Source organism: Diadema setosum, chromosome 18 (assembly GCF_964275005.1).
Source record: "Diadema setosum chromosome 18, eeDiaSeto1, whole genome shotgun sequence".
NCBI lineage: Eukaryota > Metazoa > Echinodermata > Echinoidea > Diadematoida > Diadematidae > Diadema > Diadema setosum.
In genome coordinates, this window is record NC_092702.1 from 30,829,084 (window position 1) to 30,855,919 (window position 26,836).

The following is a 26,836-nucleotide window of genomic DNA, read 5'->3' on the forward strand; positions in this document are numbered from 1 at the left end:
TTCGTGACAAAGTTCCGTAGTGATCTGCATGGATTACGATTTACATATAGAGTGTTCAATGGGACTGGGCATAAAGAATTCAATGAGCATTATGAATCTAGCACCCCGAGTCTTGACGAAAGTCGATAGGTCGCGGACTTGTCTTCTTTATAGCTAGTCTGTGGACGTTCCCTGCCACCTTTCCCTTATACACAAGGTATGTACCTACCTATGTAGAGAGAGAGAATTTAAGTCATGATTTTACCTGCTATGAGGTAGAAAAGAGGGAAAGAGACTGCAAACACAATCATGTCTGATATCACACTTACATGAGTCCTCTCGGGAGCCAATGTGGATGTTATCAATGTAGAAGTTGTCACTGTTGAGCTGGTAAAGGCGAATGCGTTCAACTGAGATGCCTGTGCCCGACAGAATGGCGTTATTGATCCACGTGAGCTTGAAGTGGTCGTAGAGGTCGACACATACATGTTGCCAACTACAAAAGAGAGAGGGAGGGGAGAAAAAACAGACGGAACGTCCCAGGTAACCATTATTTTCTCAATTTGACACTTCGAACTCTTTTCCATAGTACATCTCTCTCTCAGTATGCACCTATTAGTAAAATCACCGGGTATTCACCGCATCATGTTATTAGCATTGTGCGTGTTACAAAAGTATGTATGGTAGTGCCGATTTATCTATTTACTTGTACCAAGAATATCATTTACTTAAACTAATTGCTTTGGAGAGTTTCAAAACATGATATCATGAGTGAATTTTGGCCGCACGATTGTTCTGACGGTACGTATAGTACATACGCCATACGTATTTGTAGACAAATGAAAAGAAAAAGCGAACGAATCGACATTGAATGAAATATTTCGAACTCATAAAATTTAAAAAAAAAGTCCATAGCAACGCCAGATATAGCACATAAATAAAGTAAAAGAAAGAATCATTATCACTACACAGTGAGTAAACACATCGAACTGAGAAAAGGATCACAAACGGAGTGGCAAGCTTGATAGAGAACCTACTCGTTGTTACGAACGAAGTTCACATCGACATTGAAGGCGTCAAAGCGACTGCTCTTATCTTTGTCAATCCATGAGACCCAGACGTAGAATCTGCCGTTCAGTCCGTATCCACGATGAGCAAAGCAGAGCTACAATTAGGGAGAGAAAATTGCACATTATTATTTTTTTTTTCATATTGAAATGACATAATTCATGTTGCAGTTCTCGAAGCATAAGACAGTGTGAGACCGGATGAATCGATGTAAAGTTACATCAAAAGAAGAAGAAACAACTCAGCCACTATCAGCCAGCAAAAAGGAAAGAAAAGAAAAACGGAAACGAAGCATAACTTCGCGCACCTTAGAATAAAATGAGGCAGTCCAGCGTATTGAGCTAGGATGTAGTTATCTCCAATAGCAACACAATAGAGTTTACTTCTCCCTATTCATATAGATATTGTTTCATAATAACCCCATTTGTATGCTTTGCGTACCGACTGTCACAGAAAACATCATAAAATGATATAAAAATTGCACATTATGGATCCTTTATATATGGGCATACAGCATCGTATATGCCAGAGATAGCTTTGCCGATTGTTCAAAGTAAAGATGGATTAGTAACAGTGTTATCCGGCTGTTGCCTTTGTATAATTTAACTTGTAGTAAATTAAAGACTTGATTGTATGTATTTCTAGATATTTGTAGTGACTGAAAATCGCAATAATTTCATTATCACATGATGCTATATATACTGAGGGACGATATCCTCGTTTAAAAGAGCCACGCCATGGGTTGATGACTCATGAAGACTCACATTACTGATGTATCTCAAATCGAAGCTGTCGGCAGTTCCCATGACTCCGGCGTAGAAGATCCAGGTTGGATTGAGGATCGATGTCCGCCCACAGAACGGCTCCTGGTCGATGACACGAGTTCCGTACTCGTTGCCCACGGCCGCTGACTCATAGTCTTGGGAGTAGTGCGCTTTCCCGCCCCCGCTGGACGTACATTTGACCTTCATCATATCTAAAATTGCGTCTCGCACCTGCGGATGAAATAGTGTTGCTTTTAGATTAAATTAGATTAGAATTGTTTTTGTTTCATGTGCCCGCTGAAGAAGCATTGAATTCTTATAAGCAAGCAACCAACGGCTTTGAGTCTCCTCTTCATGACTTCGTAATGAGGATAAACTGAAAATGCATTGCCTTGTAATGGAGCGCAACCAATACAATCAGGGTAACCAGTGATATCGTTATTTATAATTTGCGGTCTACAGAAGAAACTGAGCAACTACCAAGATACGCGTAGTTTTCAGTCTAAGGGAGGGATGACATATTGCTGTTCATTGTATTGTGCGTTAGCTTGCATAAAATGACTGACTTAAAAAAATGAATATGATGTCTTGTATAAGTAGCTCAAAACTTAAGCTCTTAAACCTTGCCAGCTTAGTGCAACACCAACTGAGGTCGCAAAGCTCTCGCGAATGGTTACGACCCGTGTTGCGCATTAAAGTTTGGAGAGTGGTGGTTCGCTAACATACATTAAAAAAAAAAAAAAAAGTGGTGGGGATGACTATTGCGCAAACTTTGTTTGGAGGAATGTAGTCTCAAAATATAGTGGCTGGCGCAAAGACTGGTTTAGCCCTTTCAAGACACGAGAGTTGTTTGGAAAATCTGACAAAGAAACAACAAGAACAGCAATCCTGTCCTACACACAACATGAGCAAAAGGGCGCCATCACTCAAGACCATGGAACAATAAAAGCTGGCCTAAAGTTACCCTCTTTATATGGAAACCGAAATCATGAATACATGTAGCTATATGCACTCACTTCATCTTCGGTGGAGTCGAATGTCAGCGTAGAGGAGGTTTGGCCATCGTAGAGGATTTGGAACTGAGATGGTTTGGTGCCGTTAACATGCCCATGGGTAGTCCGAGTAATGTTCACCTGGATGTCGAGTTCATTTGTTGCGTCTTCTATCAATGCGTATGAGGCTGTGGGGTGGGATGGGCAATGATTATCGTATCAAATTAGTGACACATTAACCACCATTCATGAAGATGAAGACGCATTAACTTTTTCCAACAACTGATCGGCAAATTGCCCTTCATCGACGTATATAAGCACAGATTATTCAAATTTTAAATTGATTTGCATGAATACCCAGTACCGGCTGCATGCTGTGAGGATTAGAACTAGGACTGGCTGTCTGGCGGAGTCTCGGTAGTCTAGGGGATACGACGCCTGCCTGGTAAATCAGGAGATCGTTGTTTCGAATCCAGCCCTAGCACGCATGTCAACGATGTTTATCATGGCTACTACTAAAACATTCAATAATCGGTACTTATTTACATCGAAGAAAGGCAATCTCTCGATCAGTTGTGAGCTAAAACAACATCCGTTCTGAACGTGATCATAAAGTTTACAGACAGTTAGCAGATTAATATATTGAGTCAAAGAGGCGCCCCTATGTTTTGCTGGAGGAGGGAGGAAGAGTATATGAGGGAGGCGGAACACAGGATCCTTCCCACCTGCCTAGGGAGAGGATGCGCAAGTGTGGGACATTAATTATCATTCCATCGCGTCTTCTGGGTCAGTCTTATTTTACAGAACGATGTACATATGACCAATTGAAGGTGTTAATAAGAGATTTCTTAGAAATATTACCTAACATGCTCATAGTTCAACTTGTAAAGCGTTTGAAAAGTGTAACATGTAAAAAAGAGCAAATTGAAATGTGTATGGTCATAAAAAGTAGAATTTTCGTGGAACTTAGTGGTTCTAAAGGTATGACGTATAATCGATCAATAAACTTATATTTAGATATGTTGTTGTAACTCACCATAATTGGATGCGAAAACGACTCTGTACACAGTTGTGTCCCCTTCTTGATAAGATGTTACTTCAACTGGAGTGGCTGAAAGATTTGCCAGGCCGTTGAGGGCGATTTGGACTTCCAGCGCTGAGGCCCCAACTTCCAACTCATCTGTTCAATCAGCGGAAAAGGACATGTGTCAGGCAAATAATGAATAAAAAAGTATACAGAGTGGAACACAACAAGATTTCATAAACACTGTGCTACCCCATCTCATGAATACAGCATGATATGAGATGATATACACACGTTTTATAAAAAAATCACAACTTTCAATCAAAATAAAAAAAAAATACAAACGCCACTGTACGTAATCATCCACACAGAAATAGCAACACGCTGGAATTGTGCTAATACCAGACACTTTGATTGCACACCCATAACAAAAACCCACCCCAAACAATTGATTATCAAAAAAGTGTGAATGAGATTTTATGGCTATACAACACTCCTGCTAAAGTCACTGAAGTTCAACACTCCTAAAAAATAAATCCAAAAGCTAAAGGCCTCATATTAGCAAGCTGCAGCATATTAACATAAATTAGTACAACTTCATCTTGAGTAAGTGAATGCCACAGCCTACAGATGATCGAAACGTCTTTCTGAAGTGAAAAAAAAAAATGCACATACTAATATCATATCTATTCACATGTCATTGTGGTGTGTTCTTCCTTACAGTAATTATTAAAAAAATATGAATATTGGGCAAAGTTTTGTGAGTTTCCCATGTTAATCGTTACACTCTTGCTTCAAGCAAAATTTTACGCAAATCGAAGCGCCTTCAACATGTTTCACATTCTACGCCGAAAAGGATTTTTAAACACAGCTACTAGTAGCTAGTCTTATCTTACCAGTCGTTTCGCCTCCATAGGCAAGGATGAAGGCACCGGCATACTCGTCACCACTGCCTTCGTCATCAAATGTGGTCATGTTTGCGGTGCTGTTACCATCACTGGTGTAATTTGCTGTGGTTGGGATCGACGTCGAGTTCGAGGCATCACTTGTGGGAGAGTTGGTGGTGATCCAGCTCTCATCGTCGTCATCACAGAAGATGCCGACGCAACCGTACCCGACCCTGATCTCCTGCACTTCGTGTAGCCCAGCTCCGTACGTTATAGACTGAGGGAGGGCAAAAAGAATGTTACATTCGGTAAGGTAAATTAACACAACAGCAGCAACAACTACATCACAGCTCAAATATACCACAAATTGAAACAATTCCATTTGCGAAAGATTTTTTTTTTTTTTGCTTACTAGTAATGTCTTGAGCAGCCAGCATCGACCGACAATCTCAAAAATCGCTGATTTAACTTAATTGTTTGAGTATGTGTGTTTGTGCGTGTGTGTGTGTGTCTTTTTTTTTCTGCCTTGTTCATATCACTACTGTATCGCACCTTCTCTATGCTGTTCTTCAATTCTGAGAGCGTGAAACGTATAGCGTTTCCTTTTGTGCGTAGAGGTTGACGTCGAAAACAAACAAACAAACAAACAAACAAACAACAACCACACAAATAAACGAAATCTTTAGACTTGTTAGATGCTTAAGAGTAAAGAGTTCAAACCTGAACTTCATTCTGGACGTCGGAATCGATGAAGATACTCTGTTCTTCGCTGACGACGCCGGAGTACTGGGAGGCTATGAGGGGAGTGTCGAAGATGAAAACACCAACTTTGAGGTAGTCGTTCCCTACCCATTCGCGCATCCGGGCCTCGAAATAGTAGTTCTCGCCTGCCTGGAGGTACATCATGTCAGACGTCTGCTCCTCATAGCGAGTGAAGCTGTTGGTAGCATGGGGACACTCGGCTATCTCCTCCTGCGGGTTCGGAAACAGATAGACAGATAGATAGACAGACAGATAGACAGACAGAAAGAAAGACAGACAGACAGACAGACAGACAGACAGACAGACAAATAGATAGATAGATAGAAATATGGATAGAAAGATAGAAAGAAAGAAAGATAGATAGATAGATAGATAGGTTGATAGATAAATAGATAGATAGACAGATAGATAGATAGATAGATAGATAAATAGAAAGATGGATGGATAAATGGATAGATAGATAGATGGATAGATAGATATATAGAAAGATAAATAGATAGACGACAGATGAATTAATTAACATATGTATAGATAAATCAACAATTGAATGAAATAAATGAATAGATGAGCAGACAACAATGAATAAAAGAATACAAATATACATAGATATTTGCATGATATACGTATAGGCAAATGAACTAATAAATGAATAAATAAATGCATGATCTGTCCGAGTCTACTTCAACGCTTTATATCAGTATGCTTATCTTAGTATACCCCCCCCCCCCCAACTTTCTGCGAAATGGTTTTGACAACGACGGTCCCTGCAGTGACACCTTGTAACGTTACAAGACAATGAAGCAATAGTCTAGTCATTTTTTTTTTTTGTCTGAAAATTTCTATACAATGAGACAAGACAGTTTTAAACATTCAAGTACGTCGATGGCATTGAATATTAAATGAACGCTGTTTGATGGTCGAGGGAAGATCAGATACCTTGTCCGAGGGAAACGGTGTCTGACTGAAATAAAGAACAGACGCATCGTCACTGTAGATTAAAAACGAGTAGTTCCCATCTGATGGGGGCACGAAGAATCCTCGAAGGCGAGATATGTACTGGTCTGACTCGCTACACAATTTGTAGTCTGGTGAGCTCGAAAACTCGCGAGTCTCGGAGCAGTAGTCCGGAGCTGATGTGTTCCAGAGGGAATCATCTCGCAAGCTACAGACGGACAGTGAACAAAATGGAGAATAACTTTGTAAGATTGCATGACAAAAAGTATGAGGTACTCAACCACATGTTTGGTGTTTGTTGGTTGGTGGGTTTGTTGTTTGTTGTTGTTGGTTGGTTTTGTGTGTGTGTTTGTGTGTGTGTGTGTGTGTGTGTGTGTGTGTGTGTGTGTGTTTCACATCTTAAAACAGAACGTAGAGATGAAACATAGAAAACTACGAGAAAAGAAAATAGCCACATATATACACGTTGCATGAATTATGCAAAACAAAGTTACGAACAACAGGGAAAATTTATTGCAGTATTAAAGGAACAGAAAAAAAAAAAAACATCGGGTGGGAGAGTAAGGAATTAAGGGGATATTGTTTCAAATCTTGCTGATACTCACTCTCCGTAGGTATCGTGCCAGACCTCACGCGTGATACCGCGTGCCCCGGGAAACACCGTTGCGTTGTTGTGCAAAACTCGCTCGTTTGCTGCATTGGTGCGACACAGGATTTCTGTGCTGCTGACGTTGTAAATGTCACAAGGAATACCTAAAGACGAAAAGGAGGAACAATTATGCTAAACATGTTGCCAAGTGACAAGCAGATTTGTAGAGCAGTTACTCAATAGAAGAAGCGAAATGATCATAAACAAACACATGGAAACATTTCAAAACAGTAGGTTATATACATGTATAGAATTATGGTACAGGTTTACTTCTTTTCTTGCTTGAGTTTGGTTTTGTTTTCAAAGAAGAAAAAAATAAAGATACACACTAAACAATCAAATCTCAACAAAGACTCACATTATACACTGCGTTTCATTTACCACGGTTTATGATTGATATTGGCCTTTTGTATCGACACGATGTACCAACACCATTTAAAGGTGCAGGATTCTTACCTCCAATGAAAACGGCCAAATCCGGATCGGTGTAGTCGAAGTACGATCCTTCAATAACCACATCGGTGCCTCCCGAAAGACTGCCCTCTTGTGGCGAGACAGTTGCAACGTCTGTGTTTCGTAGAACACATTGGAACCAATGGAGGGAATGAGAGGAAGAGACAGGCACAGCGAAAAAGAGATATGGAGAGAAATGGCAAGAGCGAATTAAGCAACATTCATGTCCCCGCATTTTTTATCAAATCAAACGGAATTGTAAGAGTGTATATTGAAAACATAATTGGCAGTAAAAGAAAGAGTTCTTTTACTGCCAATCTTTTCTTTGTTTTTCTATAAAGAGAGTTAATCCAGATTTAAATCTTACCCTGAGAATCACAGTACCTAAGCTTTACAAGAAAAGTTCACATGTATTTGTAGATCCTATATGGGACAGCAAACGAGAAATATTGTTCAGCTTTTGTTCTGTTAACAAAATATCATTCAGATTAAGATTACATGAATATCTGTATCAAAGTACCGGTATTTTTCATGCATAAACGCTTCGTCCATACCACTGTGCTATGGGAAGTCTTCTTTTTGAAATATATGAAAATTATGAAAAAGAACCATGAGTTCAATTTACCCATTCACATTTCTCGAACATAAATTCATAGATTGCATGCCCATTCGATTCCAATTCGAATGAATAAACAAAATATGATGCTCGTAGGACCTATCAATTTTTGTTTCAGCAGCAGCAATCTCGAGTTATATTATTGAGCAAAAACTGATTAAGACGCGTGATCACCAACCATTATTATATTAGCCTCAGACGTGCTTTAAGAGGCATGACTGATTTGAAAGGTACTTGTCTGTCAGCAAACATAGATATCAATTACTGGGACTAAAATGTCACACCTGCATGTGTCTGGTAGTGGTAGAGCTTGTGCTCGCCGCTGACGAAGAGCGATGCCGGCTCGGACAGTGACCGACCGTACGAACCAGACACCAAGTATGTCAGGCGATAAGAACCTGCAAGAGATAAAAGACAATATAAATTCAATCACAAAACAAAACATAAAATACTCGAGAGGAGCCTTTATATGAAACCATGATGTATCATTATCATTTCATGAATTCCTAATCAACACGTACGTGGCAGTAACTGTCATGATGTCACAATCTGTTTGTGATATTGCAGTGTAATTTGAAACAGAACTTCATATAAGAAACAGAAATAGAAAAAAAATTACAATTCTAAGCATAAAAAGACGATATACAATCTTGCCGCTTCGCAAATATGTCTCAATAAATGTATTGAATTTTGCTTGCTCGAGTGTTTGCAAAGTTTCTGATTTTTTGTTTTACCGTGTGTACGGCATAAACGTGTTTCAAAGGAAGCAAGATAAGTTGCATTCTTCCAAAGTTTGGGAAATGAAGAGCTTAATTCCTTTTGCAACACTTCATGAAATAGTAATAAATAATCTGCTTTTACACTAGGCATTAGAAGATTTGATTACCTGAAACCTCTCCTAAAACTCGTCCAAAAACAGATGGAGGTTCAGTCCGTATACAGTAAAAAGCAAAGATCTGTCTTGTATCATAGTCATTGACGGCAGAAAGACTGTGCCTAGACAAGTCGAATTGTCTTTTAAGAATTAGTATTTGCATTCATATATCTTGCGCTGGGTGTCTTTTGATAAGTACTGCAATTTCATTTAGTTTTCGTTTTTGCGTCAGCAGCAGTTTCTTTTTTTTATTTGCACTTTTCATTTGTCGCGATAATCACTGTATCAGAGAAGAGTTCTCCACGAGGTGATCACATGATCGCCTATAGACAGACTTTCTCTGCAGACATAATGGCGCTCTGATTGATCAAGGCAAGAGTAGAAAAGAAAGAAGAGATCGATAAAGAATTCTATGGGACCTGCTGTTCAAGGAACGACGATGGACGGACGAAGACATAGATTTTACGTAACAAGCACCATGATGGAATTCTATAATCATCAGCTATGCGTTCTTGTTTGTGTGGCTATAGCCATTAGTTTCTTCAACTGCAATTTGTCTAGTACGTCAGCTAATCCTACAAAGTCATGCGAAGCAACTGCCCTATGTGAATATGAACTCGCCTAATAGAGAAAGCACGTTTAATTTGAATTCATATTCTATGCAACAACAAAAAACAATTCCTTGTTATATACCCGCTAAAATGTTACAGCAAATAAACTCTAAAACATGAATGATATCTCTAAGTCTGTATAAAGGTCTACGCCTATCATACCAAATGCTCCAACGACAATCTAGAACATTGTTATTTTTCTCCTGTGGGATAGTTCGGATAAGTTAGACATTATTTTGTGTAAAAAAGGTTAGATATGTCAGTATTTTAGGGAAATATATAAAGAGTTTGTATGCAAAAAGATAAACGTCATTCAGAATTTATTTGAGTAAGACCATCATAAAATAGAGCAAAATTTGATATTTTCAATTATGCTGCTCTCGTTATATTGAAATCATTATTTTTAAAGATATTATTAGATATTATCACATACGTCTCATTAAATGTCCTTAATTTTACAGCAGCTTCGATCTCAAGTACCTCAGGTTAAATGATAAAAATGGATATGTCGGTTTTTGCATTTAAACTCTTCACCTCTGTCTGAATTTGTGAATATTTTATTATATCTCCTTTGATGTTCGCCAAGTTTGGCTAACCCATCATCGACGCCATTTCAAAATTGTCAGTGTTTCAGCGTTCTTCCTGAAACACTATTAACCATGACGTGCAAATAGCATGAAAACGCTTTGACTGATTAATTGATTGAAATCGTCGCAGCAAGATAATGAGGGATATTGAGGTCGGGAGAAAGCAACCCCGACACCGATACGGTTCAGTTCAATGAGCTCAAACTTTTTGTGTGTGTTTAAACAAAAGATTATGATAACCCTTGATGACTTAACACCTATGACGGTGTCCTTACAATGACTGATGACAGAAAGATGACAGAAGTAACAGCGGTCTGACACCTCTAGCAGTCAAGCAGCCAATATTGACATTTGGCCACTAATCAAACATTTTGCCAAGTATCACGCAGTTTGCACAAACACCACTTCCCTTGTCATTCTAAATGATGTTTATTAACGTATATCTCACACCGGATGAATATCGCCCTTCGAATCTTCCAGATGAGCGCTCATTATGAGTTCTGTTTCGTGGTTACCAAGGAGAGGCGATGTCAACAAGTTAACCAAAAGAATTTATTTACTCAGGTGGAGCCTGTCGTGTCTGAACAACACCGGACAATCACAACATGGAAGACCGACGATTTAATGACGTCGCCGTTCAACCGTAAGATCACTCATGCCAATTTGATCAGTCCTGAAATTTTGTCGCTGATCCGTGATACTGACAGAAAGGTTACTAAAAAACATTAAAATGCGCATGAAAAAAGAAAACCATTTACACTTCCATCCATGCAGAGAGAGACGAATTTCGCATTCACGCACATTGTTCACACGGGTTGACGATATACTGTATTCCCTCAGTTTTTTTTTCCCTCCTATTTTCGGTGGGGGGAGGGGGAGCTACGGAATAATGACATACGTCAGTGGAATCACAGATTTTCTGTAAAGACGAAATATTGTTTTTTACTCATTGTATTCTCCAATCTCTCTTTTCTTTTGCTTTTCTTACACGCACGCACGCACACGCACACGTACACAAACGTATCATCTGGGCCCTGTTTTATGAAGAGTTAAAATTGATTATAAAGTTGATTTCTATGATAAGTCTATGGCAGCCTGTGTGTTAAGGTAATTTGAAATATATTTTATTAGATCAATTTAAATTTCCTTACTTCACGGTCTTCCATAGACTTACAGTTGAAATCAACTTTATAATCAATTTTAACTCTTCATAAAACAGGGCCCTGGACTCTTAACAGGATATGCACACTCAAGCTGTGTAACTTACCCACGAGAGTCGAGTCGGGCCGACAAATGATTTCGCCATACTGCGAATCCTCGCTGTCGAGTTCGATGCCGTAGCTGAGATCGTTTCACGAGAGAGAAAAATATTCAAGAAATATGTGACCAACTGCGATGGAAGTATTGATCAGCCACTCCTCCTTCTCCTTCAAAATGGCGACATGATAAGTTTCCACGAAACTAAGCCATGATTGGGTGTAAGGATTTGCCCTATCCCACGGAAAAGATCCACTCCAACAGTGTTTCTTTAACAGATATGCGCTTCAGACGGCCTATATAATTATGCAATGTACCACTCGAAGTTCCCTCAAAAGTGCTGTCAGTGGTCGTCAAATCCGAAATTTACGTTTTGAATTTATTAAAATACATACATAATTATATTTCAGGGCTCTTTTTTGTTGTTGCTTAAAAAACGGACAGAAAACAAACAAACAAACGGGAAAAAATGACTTGACACTTCGTAAAGTAAACAGATTACGGGAAAGCAACCTACTATGGGAAAGAGGTTATTAAAACCAGTACGAAATTTTAAGAATTAAAGTATTATGCAATACTGGACTCAATATGAGTCATTAAGCATTTACGTGAGCACAGTAAAATAATGGAATTGAACAACATCTCACCAACCCCTCCCCAAACTGATTGGTAAACATTTAGCCACTCTGATACTCACAGTTCTTCCGTGGCCGGATCTTCTGGATCGCAAATAATCTGAGGCCCCCAGTAGATGCTAAAGTAAAGAAAAACATAGGGAGAGGAGATTGTTTAAACAGTAGAGAACAGAATCACACCCACTGCGTTTTTTCCATCATCCTTATTGTATTTCCGTATTCAATGATCTCTGTCGCCGTAGATATATTGATTTTCAATCAGCCTATACAAATGTTATTTGGCAAAACAATCAATTTTGACAGAATAATAATCTCAGAAATGAATTCTCTTGAGAAAAAACAATGAAAAATAAAATTTGGAATAAATACATTATCAGACAATGCATATATCATTTCAAATGATCCATTTTAGGTTATTGCAGACCATTATTTCATAAAAGGGTCAATGTTACTTAGCGTAGCTAACCATCCTTTTATTCACAATATTATCATCATTAGCTCCATTAGTTTTCATGCATCACGCTAATATGTAAATTCATATAACTAAGGAGGTATACAAGGCCAGCAATGTAAAAACCATGCTTGTTCCCGCAAAGGGTTCATTTTCTACTACTTTACAATAATATAAACCTTACCTTACCCCTTCTTACCCCATAACGGCACTACACTGCAAAGCAACAAACACACACACACACACACACACACTCACACATACACACACACACAAACACAAAGAACAACTTATTCCTTTATCCTTGAACAGTATATACTTAACACGCTTTCTCATGCTTAATATTCAATTGGAAGGAAATTGTTTCTGAAAAAAAAAAATCGCCATCGCTAACACGCGCATAAGCATTGAAAAGACTGTATACTTCCATTCACACTCATTCACGCGTATTCTGTCTCTTCCTCTGTTCACTCTCTCTCCTCTTCTACTTCTTCTTTCATAATATCATGTGCTCTAATTTGCCTGACGTGTGAATATGAAACAAAAGAGACCAAATACGTACCGATTAATGAGCAAGTAATCATCGTCATAATCTTCGATATCCTTTTCTGTAAACTGAAGCGAGTCGTAGTATTCGGTGAAAATCCGTCCGCGAATAGTCACTGGTGAGCCTAGTAAAGAAAGAAAAAAGAAAAAAGAAAAATTGTTTTGGAACTTTTTCTGTCTTTAATATGTTGCGCTATTTTCCCCTCAATCATCATAATTGAACGTGATTTTTCATCTAAACTGATGTACAATGAGGTGTACATTTGTTATTTTTTTGTGGTGTCCTTATATTTTTTTTATTTTCATTTCCTTATTTGAATGTACTTCTCAAACTCTCATTTCACCAACGTTCAGTGGATTTGATCTACCCCTTTCGGTCCAGTCCGAATGTTGTAGCAATATAAAACTGCTCCACATACTTTCAGATGTGGTGTGATAACATTTCCCACTGTTTTTTCATAATTTTCTGTATTCATTATTACGGTATACATGGAGAAAATCTAAAATGATTGTTACAAGAGAGAGAGAGTCAAAGGTCGTAAATATGTATATGAAATGATTAAATATGCGCAATATCATTGAAAAATCAAGATACTTATGTAGAGGAAATGTTTATTGACATCATGACTATTCCAATAATAGCATATTGTCTGAATAGAGAGGTATATAACATGCATGTTAAGGTTCACGGAGAGCGAATGCACCCACGCCATGAACATTATATGGCAAGGGAATTCTGAGTGAGACCAAAATGTGATATAAATATAAATACAAAATATATATATAGTTGTTTACAATACCAAATTATGCGAGATTCTTTCAGGCATGATCATAGTGAAGCACACCACCTCAAGAACAGACCTTTTCCTCGTTTGATTTTTATTTCGCCTGGATCTTTCGAGTCTTGTTGAATTGACCTAATACTCGGTTATAATCAGGATTTTTGCATAAACTTTTATGGCTTGCACAGAGATCATATATTATTGACAAAGCAGTGTCCTTTGGGGTCAAATGGGGCTAGCTTGGCCATTTATTTTTTCTAATCACCAAATCGCTCGTGTACCTTTGGCGGAAAAGTCAACAAACCAACGACAAGTCGGCCACTGTATGACAAACCATTATGCAGTACACAAAGCAACTGAATTATGTGTGATTTTTACATGCAATAAAACAAAAAAAGTACCCCCCAAAAAGAGATCAGCAACTTGACTTGAAAATAGTTCAACTCCGATGATAAAAAACATAAGCACGAACATGCTATAATTCGAGAAGTTGACTTCGATCTACTTAGATAATATAGATTAATGATAAAGCAAAAAAATTAAAGCACTGCGTGTCTGGGAAAGAATCTATCATTCACGAATGATAAACTCAAACAACCTTCATAACGTTTACGTCATTAGCACTGTCATCACTGAAATCATTACCATATTTTTTTTTCTCAATCAGTGGTGAGGCAGCTGCACAGTATAGTAAAAGACGGCCGGTTTCAAAATCATTCTTTCACGCTTCTTTAAGTTTTCCCGTCCGGTGTCGTCAACATTGCAAATCATTTAACAATGCGATCAATCGGTTTCGAACGATTTGAATGAACACCGAAATCAACATTCAAAAAGCTATGTAATTTATCTAATTCAATGTCGTCTGGATGCATGCAATTTCATGATTCTCTTCAATAAACGTGTATAAAAGAACGTTCATACTAACAAAGCAAAACACGTAAAATGCATTGAAATTCGCACTTGCACCGCTCTGATAATCATGACTGGCAAACATTTACAGCATTTCGGCGGTGTCTTTTTTTTTTTTTTTTTTTTTTTTTACTGCTTACGTCGTCGTTGTTGTTGTTGTTGTTTTTTTTTTTTACTTTTCGCCCACTTGCATGAATTGGGCAAACTCAATGTTCTTTGAAATGAGGCCATTGCCTTATACTGAAATTTCTAAGTCCATCGACAAACTGTTATCCAAGCAAGAGCTCACATAACTGTGATACAGATACATTCATTAATACACAACTATGGCCTCGGCTCGAGGAGAGTATACATGAATAATCTACACTCTAGGAAAAAAAAAATAATTAGGGCTAAATCGATTGGGGCAATGGGAAGTGGACAATAAAACAAAATTTGAAAATGAAGATTAAATTATAACGATTAAAAAGTGAAAAGAGGTGAATATGACGTGAAAAAAAGGTATGACTAACATAAAATTACAAAACAAGCTTAACATGTTACGTGAAATTGAATGTGAACTTTACAGTGCGAGGTGTGTGCCTATAAATGAACTTTAATGGATAATTTGGGCATGCTGTGTGAAATTGAATGTCTTCCCAGCTGGTGCGAAAATGATGTATGGCAACTTCGCATTATCATATTGAGTGACATTCTACACTGAAAGAAGTAAAATCTATCAGAAATTATACAGCATGGAATTTAATGCTCAGGGCATCGCCTATTCATTTTATTTGAATACAACTCTGATGAAATCGGTGGGGGGGGGGGGTATTGAGCTTGTCCTCTACATAGCGACACATTACATGATGAAATGATTTTACCAAGCAAAGACGAACAGATTATCACTACAACCTAACCAAAACAACACAAAACCAATGTACAATGTGACGGACGTAAACAATGGTAAAATGAATTGATAAATTTAAAAGGCGTATATAGCGTAAAAAGACAGAAACAAGCTTGGCCTTACCTGGTACGTTGTACGTAGGAGTGACCGAACTAATGGTTGGAGTTCGACCTGATTTATACTGTAAGAAAACATGAATGAGATTTTGTGAGATTTATACGAGGTACTGCTGTCACGGGATTGTTCGTTTTACTTTGTGGCAGTGTTAAGAGTACTTAGAAAGATCTAAGAGCAATCTCTTTTTGCGGGGAAATACAGTTGAGCTTTTTTTTTTCCCCCCACAAATAGAATTTATTTACTTATCACAGTCACGTACTGTACAAACAAATGTCACATTATTATGATACATAAAACAAATAGCACACTCTGATAGGCAGCTACATACAGTCTAAATAATATCATGAATACGATTCCAAATTATACTGGATACAAAACCTTTAGTTTTTTATTCAGACATAATCATCTACTTTCTTCGCTTGCTTTAAAAATTTGCCAAATTTGGCAAAAATCAAATGATTTCCTTTTATTTCGGGCAGAAAACATGAAATACTTTGCACACAAATAAACCACATTGTAACGTTTTAAGTTCTCTGTAGAACCGAGTACAAAAGTTCTTCTAGTAATTTGAGTTTGATTCTGTAAGATAAGTTCCTCTATTTGAGAAATTGTGTAACATCGCATTCCCAAATTAATATGTAATTGTTTCTGTGAAACAGAACGTACAGTGGTCGGTGCTAGAGATTCCCATTGCAAAAAGTAATTTATTGACACATCAGATATATTTCTGTGCAAAATGTTATATTGAAAATAACGAAGTCTTTGATTGAGGGTAGATCTATAAGGAACATTGTATATATTGATCCATTTTGGTAAGATATTTCTTCCCATTTCTTTTCAGGTTAAGGTGGTTAAAATATTTTGTCGCATAATTTTCGGTGTATACATTCTCATACTTTGGTTAATTTAAACAAATTAGATATTGTATCTTCTGCTTGGGTCATTATATCGTTATCATTCACTAATTTCTTTTCAATATGCCTTTCCACTCTAAATGTATTGCAGTTGATCTTTGAAATACAAGTAAGCCAATAGACATTTACACATGTATATAATACATACATATACCTCCGCCAAGGGAGGAGGTTATGTTTTCATTTATGTAATGTAACCATTGCACATGCAATAACTTAGGCTGTTCTTCGACATTACAACAGGTTTGGTTCGCAATATGAACGTTACTACGCAACTGTACCAAACGTTAACTCAAGCTTTGATAATAGTCTTTAAGACAGGCATTTTTCCCGAAGCTTCTTACAACATACTTGCATAGATGAATAGAACAGACACAAAAGCGGGGGAAAGCAACCCATAAATCTGGAAGCCAGAATAATGCTGCTGTATAGTCACCGTCGAATATTCCGTTTGTGTATATGTGAGTATAATGTGTGCGTCGTGTTGTGCTTTTTTATGGACTTTTTTTTTTTCAGGTCTTTTGCTTGCGTATACTAAACTTACGTGTTCCAACGCAAGTTCAGATGAAGATTTTTTTTCTTTTCTTTTTTTTTTTTGGCCTGTTTCAACGTGAGTTGAAGCCACTATTTTACATTGAGAGCAGTGATTATACAGTTTGATTATCACATTTAGTACATAAATTTAATAAAGTTGTGTCACAAAACATCCTGTCATATAGCAACAAAACCGCAAATGTAAGGAGATATCACTAATTTTCTCAATAGACCGTAACTGTGAACGGTTTATTTTAGAAACGATTTTGATAAACCTAACGTTCGCATTTTGTATATTTAACAATATTAAACATTGATGATACTGGATAACATTTTTACATTGGTTGTTTTTATCTCTAACTCACATTTTAGAACTATTTTGAAACACTAAAGCTGTTGTGTGTATGTGTGTGTGTGTGTGTGTGTGGGGAGGTGTGTGTGTGTGTGTGTGTGTGTGTTTCATCTGCAAATTATAAATAGTGGCTGTAAGATAAAGATGTTGGATTTTCAATTCTCGACTTTGGATTATTTCTCGACGATGCACACTCTTCCTTTGGCACCGCCGAATCTAAAGCCGAGGAATTAACGGGGCAAGTGCAAAATAAGGATTACCTTCTATTAAATTAGATGATCAGGACTTGACGAACCGTGGTAGCAACAATTACCCTTATTTTAGAACAGGAAAAAAACTTTTTTATTAAGCTATTATGGCTTTCAAGGTCACTGCTCTTTATTTCTTGCAAAATACAAATCACAGTGACATATCATGGTATTTTATCTCGCATGTAAACTGCAGGGGGTCTATTATTGAATAAAAACAGATTTCTGTAGACCCATTTTGAGCGTTGAGCTTATGCACAAACACAAAACTATTCCCGCGCGGGGGTAAATTCCTGACTTTGTGAGAACAAGGCGAACGCTCGTCGAGTACTATAGTAACGAGCAGGAAGATTACGGCTTCATACAATATTTCGCGGTTGAAAATCTTTCTTGATTTTCTCTTTATTGTATTTCCTCGTCCGTTCTTTCTATTCCGCATAAATGACATCCGAGAGTGTAGCTTTTCTCTTTGCAGAAGCAAAACGTGCCTCGCAAAGAGAATTGAATGTCGTTCCTTGGCGTCGATTTGTGCACCAAGGCGCGGAGACACTCAATAATGCTTGACGTAAGCGACAGATTGCCCTGGATTCGGTTATTGAAAGCTTTGATAATGCCTTGACTACGGCCTCGGCAATCTTGCTGAACGCGATGGTGCTCTGTCTTGCACCAATTGGCGGACATTCTATTCAAAACCTGACGCAGATTACAAGCGCGGGTTGGCGTAAACATTGCGTTGCTATGGCAGATGCTGAATGGGTTTCCAATGATGGAATTTTACGAGATGATCACCTCAGTTAATTTCACCCAGATACCTCTAAAATGTATGATTAAAAAGAAAGAGAGAGAGAGAAAAAAAAAAAACCCACCTCAAACATGCAGTTAGAGGACCTCGAACAGTATTGTCCTCCGAGCTGCTCGATGGACTGACCGTCGACTTCGATGTAGACGTCGAAGTATCCTGCCGAAGCAGATCTGGGCAAGTCAAAATGAGAAATACAGGATTAAACATTTGCGGATGCAATAATTGACATCATGATTATAACACATATCGCCAGGAAGACTTTACTTTTGATATTTTCCTTCCTCCTGTCTAATTTGTTATAAGTGTACCAACTTTCTCTTTTCTTCTTCTTTTCGCATTCAGAGGAATGTTATTCTTATTTGTGACTTTAATTCTTTAACAGGTCTGACTTGATACAGCCATCGGCGCAGAAAATGCGCGATGCACTTGACAAATTAATTAAAGTCTATCAATTCTGTGTGACTTATGCGCATTCATCACTTCATGATTAGAACCTAACTTCATCTTCCTAAATTAAAGTAAATGTATAGAAACGAACGGTGGTATTCAACCCTCCTGTAGACAGAAGTGGGAACAGTTGACAAATGTGCCGTCATGCACATTCTAAATCAACGTTCAATAACGACAGTTTGCAGGAAATGCATTATAATCTAATACGGGCATGTGTTTCCCTCATTCCTACGTATTTTTATGTGTATGTTATACCACGCTATTAACATTAGAGGAACATTTAATTTGACCAGTTTGAACTTAATTTTTGAACGTACCTGGTGTCGCAAACAATTTTGTCTTCGTTGGTGAAATAGTTTATAACGTCACATTCGACCGATGTCGTTTCGTTGACAAACCACACCCGGTTTCCCTTGTCTTCGTTGCCCTCACCGAAGCTGAAAGGGTCGTTACTGAAGCCTGAAACCATATCATGAAAGATTAAATACATCTTATTAAGCTCATTATTAAAAGGTGCGAAGCTGTTGTCAGAATATCTATACTCCATCCCATTTAATATCTTGGGGTTTTTATTCAGATCATATTAAGATCTATCACTATAGTGAATTCATATCAAATAAAGATTGTGGTGTTTAAATTGTCAAACAAACGCTTCTTTCTTCTTCTTTTTTTCAATTCAAGTCTTTGGCCCGAAAAACGGCAGCAAATCGCTAACCAGCCTGCCTATTTTTATCGAGTCAACCAAGATAAAGCTGGAAGCAGCAAAAAGGCAGTTTTGAAATGAATAGTTTAAAATTGAATTTAGTTTTCGTTTTCTTTTAAGAAAAAAAAAACACATTAAAGCCTCGGATCAGTCTTAACCTTTGTTTGAACGAAAATTGTTACACGTTATCACAGTCATAAGTTTTCAGGTTTGATATGATCAATGCTTTCCATTGTGTCCTAAATTATTACCTATAAACTTAGGTCTTTTGGACCCAGTAACATCTAACATATCACCTGGTCACTGAAGTACGTTTTCTTTAAGATATCTTGACGTTACCTCCTAAAAAAAATCATCACTTGAATCAATTATATTGAATTAGATTTATGGATGTTTCTTGTAAGGCGGAGTTAGCAATCTGTAATCCCCTCACCTGATGGAGTTGTGTGATATAACTCCATCACTTCCCAAATCAGAACCAATTTGCATTTACTTGTAGTTTCCCGAGGACAACTTTGATGTCGGTGAAACTTTTGTTGTTGTTCTGAGATTAATAGGCCGCATCACATTTGAATTCATTACGAAACTCCCTCGCTGCATGTAACATGGCGGCGCACTGACAAATATCATCGCCTAAATGAGGCGTAGCAAACAAGACCTTCGGCTTTATTTCATCTCTTGAGCACATTTCCCCGTCTCTACCTCTCTCTCATCTCTCCCTCTCTCTCTCTCTCTCTCTTTACACTTTTGTGTCAATACAAACTGTCGAACCTCAACACAAATTGATTCCACGAATCTTGTACACAGACGTGCGATCTTGCTCATATATTCCCCTCCCCGCGAAAAGAAAAAAAAAATAAACAGGACAATTACTGTATACCGGCCTATGCATTGCAGAAAGAAGACAAATAGGGACAAAACAATGATAGAAACAAGCCATCTTCTTCAAGGAACCACTTTAATATTTACGAAAATTGATGACGTTCTCATGATTTCGATGACTAAATACAATTATTTTCATGTTTCATGATGCGTCTCTTGCCATTTCTAGCGGCGTCCAGATTTTAGAACATCTAAAAATTAAGTTACAAATACGCGTGTTCATAATTTCCATATGATTATACAGTACAGATTCATACAAATCATGTGGATATGATGATTATGGTAATCAGATAATATAAAGAATGCATTATACCCAAAGAGTTTGTTTGTTCGTTGTTCGTTATGTTTGTTTCTTTTTTTCTCTCTCTCTCTCGTTACGCACTTCTGCTAGTACTCTCTCTCTCTCGCCCGCCAACCAGGGCAACATTATGGAGTGTGTCTCAAAGATAACACTTGTCACAAAAGGCAATTACCGGGCAATACTCTCTGCAGGGCAGCGTTTCTAGGCAAACATCGAGTACAATGACTCGATCATCAGAAGAGCGCGATAACGCGTTTACAAAACAGGGGACGAAATCTTCGATAGTGTCGTACCGACACGGTGTTGACACTGCCTTCTGGTCATTAACTGTACGGGATGAAGGTGAACAGCGGCGGAGTGTACGCCTTGAATGTAAATTGGTGTATATTGGTTTATTCGGGGACGGGAGTCTTATCTATGAAAGTGGCGTGATGAAGAAGCTCGTCTAAGAATACAGTATATAGTTCGCATTATGTAATATCAATCGATCGATATTACAGCTTGATACGGCTTTCACAACAGACTGTCAAAATGTGTCATTCAGATTGATTGCGTTATTTACATATGCTGAATGTTAAAGGTTGTTCGTCAAACAAGTAGGAATATAACATTAGGTATAAATATCCATTTATATTATATATATATATATATATATACATGTGTATAATTATCTGAATTTAGATCTTTCAAGAATATGAACGTACATGTACTGCTGCAAGCTATGCGACAAGCTAGATTGTGGCAACGATAAGAGTAGCATTTCTTACAGGCAATTCCGACAAATTCGACAAAATTCCCTGTTTTTCAAGTTTGTGACTTTAAATATCTGATCGAAAGTATTACGGCAACTGAGACAACACTTCATAAGCATGTTCTCTTTCCGGTGGATGTTGGTATCGGTTTCATCCGTGGATGCTGAGTCTTACCCGATCCGTAGATCTCCACCCTTGTGGCGCCTCGTAAACTCCCCTGTCTCGGCGTGATGTAAGATACGACCGGAGCGCTCAGGCACGATTGTAAGCAACCTGTTGGGAAAAACAAAAAGAAAACATAGACATGTTTCAAAAGTGAAATGTCATCCTACTGCACTTGTTAGAAGGAACTTTGCCTTTTGCCCTCATTCAATTTGAAATAAGAAGCAGAACAAACATCTGAACAAACATATTACTGGATTTTATACATATTTAAGGTCTTTCCGGACAGTTATTGCACCTACTTATTTTTAAAGATGAGATGTTTGAGAAGCCTCTGACAGTGTCAGAGTGCCATCATCTTAACTTTTATACGTGTATTTTTATACTTTGAGGTTCAAAATGAATAATAATCTTCTTCTGCACTTTTAGAAATTTGCTTACTGAAAATTAATCGTCTATTTAGTAACCAATGAACTAGGTTTGCCCACGAACTTTGTAAGAGCAAAGGCCATGGCTCGCTTCTAATAAGAATTTAACCACAAGTTACCAAGTCTGTTTAGTTCTCAGGTATTGCTGCTAACTTTGTTTATTTTTGCTTGGAACATGAAAAAAAAAATTGTGATGCAGTTCTCAGATATTTCTTATCATGTTAATTCACTTTAAAATTTGATCGTTATTGGTTTTGGGAATTGACATGTCTCCGAGATAAATAAATAAATAAATAAATAAATAAATAAATAAATAAATAAGTAAATAGATAGATAGATAGATAAATAAATAAATAAATAAATAAATAAATAAATAAAATATTTAAATGAATAAAGATATGAACAAAGAAAATAAACAAATAGATAAATAAATAAAAATGATAAATAAATAGATAGCTAGATAACTGAATAAATAAAAAAAAAATGACGAGCAAAGAGAAAATAAATGGCGGTGGATGCAAAGTAAGGAAAATCTAATGACCGCTTATCCCACATAGATGTTGACTACACTGGAAGCCACCATATAGTAAAAAAAAAGGGGGGAGGGACAACACAAAAAGAGAAAGAATACAGAGAAAGGAAAGGGAAAAAGGAAAATTGAAAGGCAGTTTGAAAACAACCATTCATCCAGACGGTACAATCATACGATTTCAGGCAGGGAAGAAAAAAAGAACTCGGCTTGCAAATCCCGTCTGAGAGGAGAAAGATACCCAGGGCGTCGTTCTAAAGTAATCGCCGTGAGACAGGGCTTAATGAAGCCTTTATGGACGAAGGGTCTGACAGTCCAAAACCATAATTGCCTCCGACTCAACCTTTACCTGGGAAATGAGTTCCTACACTATTTACTGGGAAGAACTTTCCGAAAGTCTTATAAATAAAAAAAAGAAAGAAAATGAATTCGAAATTAAACTTCGTGCGACGTTTCGCCGATTAAGAAACAAGCAGAAACATTTCAGAGATTACATTTCGACTGGATGAATAAAAATCTACATCAGATTACAGAGAAGTACTTCCCTTAAAAATTTTAAATGTAGCTGGAGTGAAAACAGGGAATGTGTAATTGAGGTCGGACCAATGCTCAACTTTTCAGGTGAAAGTGAAGAGAGAAAGACCTACAATCACTTTTGTACTTGACTAAACACTCACTTTTTTGACAAAGAATATAAGAATATGGTATTTGATTATTCGCTTGTTATTATAAAGTTCATGCGATGACTTTGTCCGTAAGAGAATGTCCATTACCTATGCTCATTCGTTACCAACTTTTCGAAAAGTTTCAGTATCATTTTAATCGTCGTACAGCATGTCACTGCATGTGGAGAAACTGACCGTTTATACTGTACTTTTTGTTACTTTCAAAAGGCTGTGAGAATGATTTTGCTTGATTGTCTTCAAATTGCCGCAAACAACAATTAGACAGCAACTTAGTTGTTTTGCGAGACAAGAGATTATGTGCAATGTTCGTTTTTCCGAAGGTGAATTAATCCGAAAATAAAATAAGGTTTGTTTTACGAAGGGTCGAAATTCCTAAACATTCTTTTCCAACACCTAGACGTGGGTGATATTCGTAAAATGAAATAATTCTCATTGATCGTAATCCCGAGGGTTCGTTAATCCGAGGATAAAAAGTTTCGCAGTTCTGAAGGTTTGTTAATTAGAAAATCGGAATAACGAAACTTCGTACTAATGAAATGACACCGAATTTATAAACATATTATGAGTAACATATTGCATGTGCATTTTAGTCTTAGTCATAGTCATGATGCCATTGCCACAGACATGACTTATTTCCAAATAAAAGAAGAAAGACTTTCATTTGCATATTGTTGAGTGTAATGAAATTTACTACTCTGCGAGTTTGACATCATTCATCTCTTTTTCACCTGATTTATGTCGACCTGAATAAGTAGTTTAGCTTTAACTTTGATTGGAATTGGAGACAAATAAGGATGAAGCACTGATAGTATGCATGTATGTGTTGTTACGTTGTTATTCATTTCTAGCTGATAAGTTAAAGTCGCTGAATGGCGAACACCTCAAGAAAATGTACAGTATTTTTTTTTTTTCAGATACATGGAAGCATTCGGGTTTCTCTTCTGATTGCTTTAATAATACTCCCAAATATCAATTTTCATCTTTTTTTTTTCTTTCATGCTGAGAACACAAGTTATTTATTTCTCTGTGGAAACAGATAAAACTCGATTACGTCCAGCAATGTTTCAACAAAGTGTACGCATGGAGTGGAGGGGGATCGGCGTTTTATCTTTTGATTCTCAACATCTAGCCTTTATCTTTAGATCCGAAGTTGAATTAACATAACAAGCATTGCATGGGCAAATACTCAAAGGAGTGGTTTCTGTTTATTTTCATGTATCATTAATTTTATATTATAAGAATGTTGACCTACCGTTTCAACAGGCTTTCCCAAAATCAAAAAGAAAGGAAATGGCCCCCAAATAATTGTGTTATTGTTGAAATGAAAACAAAATCAATAAGATGTATTTCACTGTTGATGTACAGTCATGACTGTAAGCAACAATTTCCAGTTTAGAGTATGTTTGCGAGCTTGTGCACGCATTTTTTTTTTTTTTTTGCGAGCTTGTGCACGCATTTTTGGTAATCACAACTCATCGCACAAATGGAAACTTTAGCTCTATTCATTGTTACCTTACAACTTCCGATGTTATGCCGTCATCACTAAAGGCAGGAGAAAGTCTAAAAGAGTGGACGAAAGCTCACCCATAAATTGCTCAAGGTTGGTAGAAGCCTAACTTATGCTGCATGTATAGCTTCCTATGTTATAATGGAGGTGTACCCCCGTCCCCCTCTCCATCCCACCACAGCTCTTCTAAGTATGCTGGATTTGTTGTTGTTGCTGTCGTCATTATCTATTCTATTGAACTTTCCAGCCATTATCTCTCGAGCTTCGGGCGGATTACGCTTAAACTACAATGCCACTTTTGACATCGTTTCGCTTCAATGTCCCCTTTTCCCATCCTCTTCCTAATGCTCACAAAAGCCTTGATATACAGCAGCGAGCTTTGAGACATAAGATATAGGTAGAAAGAAATCATGGCCTCTATCAAGAGACGGTCCAGAGAAAGTTTACTTATCACATCACCGTTGTGGCTTCAAGACGTTCAGTGTCTCATCTTATAGATCCAAGTTCTCCGTCAAAAGAGATCCAAATGTTAAGTAATCAATTAAGATTGAAGCCCTAAACTGGGCTCATAGAAGACTCACGAAAGACTTGATGCAGTAATTAAAAATACATAACGTCTTTGACCTAAATAATTGTAGTGGGTTTTTTTTTTCCATTTTCGTAAACATTAAACCGGTAGATTAAATCGGCAGTGTATCTGACTACAGACAGAGTCTCGTGTCTTTAGACGAGGACAGCATTGTTTGGTTGTACCATGGAGCTCTATGGTTGTACACCGGGTTAGTGTACTGGGCGATTTGAGTCCTTTGTCTGAGCCGACGAGGACATGAGAATCCATATATCCCAGGAGTTTCTAACCTCATTGGTGAAGTCTTCCTTCGAGCGAAAAAAAGTGATTTCTCTTTTTAAACTATTTTTCTGGAGTATGCAAAAATAAATGCCCAAATACTTTTCTTAAAGAAGCTTTGGACATCGCAATATTTGAACTAGTGTACTGTAGCGTTTGACAATTTGTTAACGCATTGCGTAGTGCAAAGGCAAATTGATAAAATGAGTTGCAGCGAAGAAAAGAGGCAGAGAAGTGAAGAGAGCAAATATTTTGGACGAATCATCCTCTTACTTGCTAACATTTGTCCGAAAGAGTTATGTGGTAATGTAGACTGTCAAGATTTAATCAATACTGCCAAAGATTTCCCCTAACTACTTGCCTAAAGCAATATCTACTCCAGAGCTTGGTGTTTGGTTTGTTGAAGCAGCCTTTCCCAGTCTCAGCCTGGGAATAATGTCTGTTTGCCCAGTACCATCCCGGCAGTTTCTGTTATCACAAGAGGTTCATCAAGTAATATTCGACCTGTCCTTACTGTCAACTCTTAACGAGTTCATGTGATACTCAAACAGCGTATGATACCACTGAATTAAAGGCAATGATGTAATATCATCATGATGTAGGTATGTACTCACATGCGACAATGACGATTACCACGAGTAGGTGAGTGCCGACCTGTCTGCGGCAGGGCCGGTGTGCTGCTAGGGACGCCATGCCTTTAGGTCCTACGCCGTCAGGCGGTCCAAATGACAGCTAACAAAATTACCCTTTAGTCGGGTGCCTAGGCGTTCTCATCTGAGAGCCTGTCCTTTGACCTGGGACTCAGGAAATTTTGAGTCAGATCAGCATGAGAAATAGTATTTTGGAAGGTTAATAGCGAATTATGATACCACGTTTATGCAATACGAACTCCAAGGCAGTTTCTTTAATCTACCTTGAGCGTGTTGCCACTAC

General features: G+C 37.6%; 1 protein-coding gene across 1 annotated transcript in view; it reads right to left on the reverse strand.

Moving 5' to 3' along the window:
- The window catches only part of LOC140241444 (fibrocystin-L-like), a 65,613-nt gene extending 39,017 nt beyond the window's left edge, over positions 1-26,596 (reverse strand). Inside the window, exons 1-19 of the mRNA XM_072321173.1 lie at positions 26,518-26,596; positions 21,919-22,017; positions 19,424-19,565; positions 18,721-18,826; positions 15,813-15,870; positions 13,126-13,234; positions 12,175-12,231; positions 11,488-11,561; positions 8,433-8,546; positions 7,536-7,646; positions 7,036-7,183; positions 6,413-6,638; positions 5,435-5,686; positions 4,724-4,991; positions 3,840-3,983; positions 2,828-2,991; positions 1,812-2,042; positions 1,017-1,144; positions 309-475 (exon numbers count right to left, since the gene is read on the reverse strand). Coding sequence (XP_072177274.1) covers positions 309-475; positions 1,017-1,144; positions 1,812-2,042; positions 2,828-2,991; positions 3,840-3,983; positions 4,724-4,991; positions 5,435-5,686; positions 6,413-6,638; positions 7,036-7,183; positions 7,536-7,646; positions 8,433-8,546; positions 11,488-11,561; positions 12,175-12,231; positions 13,126-13,234; positions 15,813-15,870; positions 18,721-18,826; positions 19,424-19,565; positions 21,919-22,017; positions 26,518-26,596 — 2,677 coding nt within the window. The remainder of the gene's footprint in view (positions 1-308; positions 476-1,016; positions 1,145-1,811; positions 2,043-2,827; positions 2,992-3,839; positions 3,984-4,723; positions 4,992-5,434; positions 5,687-6,412; positions 6,639-7,035; positions 7,184-7,535; positions 7,647-8,432; positions 8,547-11,487; positions 11,562-12,174; positions 12,232-13,125; positions 13,235-15,812; positions 15,871-18,720; positions 18,827-19,423; positions 19,566-21,918; positions 22,018-26,517) is intronic.
- Between the last annotated feature and the right edge of the window lie 240 nt (positions 26,597-26,836).